This window comes from Solanum dulcamara, chromosome 10 (genome assembly GCF_947179165.1).
Source record: "Solanum dulcamara chromosome 10, daSolDulc1.2, whole genome shotgun sequence".
In the NCBI taxonomy this organism is placed as follows: Eukaryota; Viridiplantae; Streptophyta; class Magnoliopsida; order Solanales; family Solanaceae; genus Solanum; species Solanum dulcamara.
In genome coordinates this window covers 51,291,357-51,295,721 of record NC_077246.1, presented here as the reverse complement: position 1 = coordinate 51,295,721, position 4,365 = coordinate 51,291,357, and the positions used below count along the sequence as shown (strand labels likewise).

Here is a 4,365-nt window from a genome sequence, read left to right as displayed (position 1 = left end):
AATCTATTAAACATAATATTAATTATGCTAATTTTAATACATGAATAACTCTTTCCTAACTAGCAACAAAACGACCCCTTAAACTCACAAGATGGTTCAATGTGCGAGTGCTTAAGCGATTAAGCTTCAGTGACGTCTATGAAGTTTTGGATGCCAGCCGGAATTTGTATACATTATGGTGCTAGATTGGTTATAAGTAGATTTTGAACATCATTTGTTCTAGTATTTTGATGGACAGAAATACTTGTGCAAATAGAAAATAGTAAAATGCTTAAGAGGTTGACCCGCAAACTCCAATTTATAAAAAGAGAAATGGGTCAAAATTATCATCAACCTCTTAAAAAGGTTCATAAATGCTATCAGTTAACCTTTGGCTACAAAAATATCCTGTGTTTAGACTCGAATATGCCCTTGAGATAATAGACCATCCATGGCATAATTTTGGGACTTTAAATTGCGACTTGGTATCATGTAAATGTGCCACATCTAATTTTAATAATATTAATTAAGCCCACTCATTTAACTAAATAAAAATACTCAACCCCACCTGATCCGTATAACCCACCCATCAAACTATAATAACCCTTGATCCATTTGCTTCTTCTTTCTTCATCAATGGTGATTTTACTTTTGGCAGCACATACTAAAATTGGTGAATGAATAATTTTTTTTTAAAAAAAAAGAAGCTACAATCTGAAGCAATTGTTTCAAAAAATGAAGAAAATTATCATGAAATATTCCCCTATTCTCCATTTTCAAGAACATAAAGCTCAATACTTTAACCATTTCAACGACAACACCCTCACCAAATTTATTAACTTTATACCAAGTTAATGAGAAGTTTTGATAAATTTTAAATCCTATAGTTCTACCAACTATGCAACCAAAAGAAGAAACAAGATGACAACACCTAATACTCAACTAAGCAACTTTATTATATGAAAAAAATCAAGACAAAAGTTGCCAAGTTAATGCCGAGTGCCCATTGAAGAAGAAAGAAGAGGAAGAATTAACTGAATGGGTTATTCTAATTTGATGGGTGGGTTATAGGGATAAGGTGGGGTTGGATTATTTTCATTGATGCTACACTATTCATCACACCAACTATCCTTTATTATTATACTATTATACCAAAATTTTAATTAAATATTATATAAATTGATATGTTTTAATTAAAATATTTTATTAGTTTTACATAATATTTTTATAATATTAATTTTAGATTAAAATTTTAATTTTTATATCTATTATTTTCCTTTACTTGAATTTTTTTTGAAATTAAATTTATGTTAATTCTACTATAAATTTGAATTGGATATAAGTACAATTAAACTTGATAAAAATTAAATATGCAAAAATATAAATTGATAGAATATATTAACGCACCAATTCAAGATACTTTAACTTGTTCAACTCCTACGGTAGAAATAACAATAGATGAAAACTATTGATTTCAACAATTTCCTGTTGGACATAAAAAAAATTAAGGACAAAAAAATTCATTTTGAACTACGTAATAAATTAATAGAACATTTATGGAAGTACCATAGAGATCTTAAAAGTTGAATATTTATGTAGAACTTAAAATAAAATTTTTAATTGTGTAATATTTATTTAATTATATTCCGTTAATGATTTCACTTTTAATAATTGACAATGATGATGGTTATAGAGATAATTGTGATGATAGGAGATTGGTGGTGGGAGATGGTGGTTCGCAATGGCAGTGGTAGTTGACATTGGAGGTGGTGGTTAGAGGTGGATAGAATGATGGTGATAATTATTCACACAATAATACATTGTTCAAGATCTTGATGAGGAAAGACTGTAACATGGTTCACAGTTGAGCATTCACAGTTTCTATGGAATGTTTTGATGACAACTATTCAGACAAAAAGGAGAATTCACTATAACATCTTAACTCACAAATAAAAATAAAACGAAACAAACCTTCCTCCAAAATATGCCTGAACGGGTATCGGTTGCCAAATGTACTGAGGTTAATTTTTTCCCAGAGGAAAGCAAATCATATATTGAGGGCCAAGCAGAAGCAGTGGCATGAAAACCCTACCACTTCAATCCAAACAATGGCAATTGCACACCTAAATGCGTCCATACTGATGGTAGAATCAAACAAAGTGCAATCGAAAAATATAATTTAACAAGTCATATTGCAATCACTAAACTTTAAAATCCAAAACACAAAACAATTCAAAAAGTTCAAAACCATAGGCATTAAAGGAGCAACATCAGCAATAAAAAGAAATCAACGGTAAGATTTCTGGAACCTAGAACGAGCACCACGACCACCAAACTTCTTAGGCTCACATCGTCTAGGATCAGCAACAAGCAAAGTCCTATCGTATCGTACAAGTATATCCTTAATCTCCTTCTTCGACTGCTCATCCACATACTTCTGGTAAAACGCAACAAGTGCTTTCGCAATAGACTGACGGATAGCATAGATTTGTGAGGTGTGACCTCCACCTTTGACACGGATCCGCATGTCTACACCAGCAAAACGGTGTCGTCCTAACAGTAAAATAGGTTCATAAGCCTTGTACCTGAGAATCTCTGGTTGCACAAGCTCGATAGGTACACCGTTGATCTTGATCAACCCTTTACCACGTTTGCAGTGGGTTACTGCTACAGCCGTCTTCTTCCGCCCGAAGCATTGGACAGATTCCGCCGTTGCCGCTGCCGCCTCCATGTTCTTCTGCTTGTTTTGCTTCTACTGAAATGGGAGAAACCTAACCCTAATTCTGGAGGTTTTTAAGGGAAGAGACCCTGAAACAATTAGGGCTTCGTTTTGGGCTTTGAGATTTGTTATAAGATTTGTTCAGTACTGAATTTGGTGCTACCTTGGGTTTTATTTGTGGGCCGAATCCTATAATCATTAATAAGGGGTATTTTTAGATATGGCAAACCTTTTAGGAGAATTTTCAGATATGACAAATATTTTATGCATAATTACTCCATATGGTATAGTTTCACTAATTACTTATAGTGACAAACATAAAATTTGTCATTATACAAATGATGTAGCGAATTATACAAAAGTTGTAGCGAATTATATAAATGTTATGTCCACGAATTATTTATATACCAAAATATACAAATACTGATATACATATGTATTTGTATATCTGGCAAGGGAGAATGAGAGAGAGGCGAGCGAGATCGAAAGAGAGAGGAAAGAGGCGAGCGAAAAGCGAATTGTATATATATATTTTTCGAATTGTATATGTATATTTTGTCAAAAAATTATATATATGTAACTAGTATATATATGTATTTGTATATCTAGAAAGCGATATTGAGAGAGAGGCGATCAGATCAAGAGAGGGAGGAGAGAGGCGAGCATAGGCGAATTGTATACGTATATCTGTCGAATTATATATGTATATTTACCAGAAAAATTATATAATGGTAACTGATATACATATATATTTGTATATCTAGCAAGCGAGATTTGTCATACCGCATAAATAGATAGCTATGTTTGCTGCGAGCCATAATTATTTTTAAACTATACCCTAAATGCATAATTTAGTAGTAAGGTTTGTTATACCGCGTAATTTTCCTAACCTTGTAAGCATAATTACTCCATATGGGTATAGAAATCCTAATTAATTATAATGACAAATATAAAATTTGTCATTATACAAATATTGTAGTGAATAATACAAAAGTTATAGTGAATTATATAAATGTTATATCCACAAATTTTTTGTATACCAAAATATACAAATACTAGTATACATATGTATTTGTGTATATGAGAAGCGAGATTGAGAGAGAGGAGGAGAGAAGCGAGCGAGATCGAGAGAGGGAAGAGAGAGGCGAGCGACAGGCGAATTGTATATGTATATTTATCGAATTGTATATGTATATTTTGTCAAAAAATTATATATATATAACAGGCATACATATGTATTTATATATTTGGCAAGCGAGATTAAGAGAAAGTAGGAGAGAGGAGAGCGAGAACGAGAGAGAGAGAAGAAAGAGGAGATAGAGAACGAGATAGAGAGAGGAGAGATGCGAGCGATATCGAGAGAGGTGAGAGAGAGGCGAGCGAGAAGCGAATTGTATATGTGTATATGTCAAATTGTATATGTATATTTGTCAGACAAATTGTATAATAGTAACTGATATACATAAATATTTGTATATCTAGCAAGCGAGATTTGTTATACCGCGTAAATAGATAACTATATTTGTTGCGAGCCATAATTATTTTTAAACTATACCCTAAATGCATAATATAGTAGTAAGATTTGTCATATCGCGTAATTTTCCCCATTAATAATTAGGAAAATTATCTAACTAAGAGCCCGTTTGACCAAGTAGCTAAAAACGAAA

The 4,365-nt window shown here is 32.2% G+C and overlaps 1 protein-coding gene across 1 annotated transcript; it reads right to left on the bottom strand.

Annotated features, from left to right (window-relative positions):
• Nucleotides 1-2,154: 2,154 nt before the first annotated feature.
• On the bottom strand, nt 2,155-2,778 carry LOC129871481 (40S ribosomal protein S16-like). Its single transcript, XM_055946401.1, has one exon. It carries the CDS (start codon nt 2,708-2,710, stop codon nt 2,267-2,269), a length of 444 nt encoding a protein of 147 aa, XP_055802376.1. The 5' UTR covers nt 2,711-2,778; the 3' UTR covers nt 2,155-2,266.
• Between the last annotated feature and the right edge of the window lie 1,587 nt (nt 2,779-4,365).

What these genes read in the sequence shown, in the direction of transcription:
- LOC129871481 (XM_055946401.1), bottom strand. Translation starts at nt 2,710, where the DNA reads ATGGAGGCGGCAGCGGCAACGGCGGAATCTGTCCAATGCTTCGGGCGG.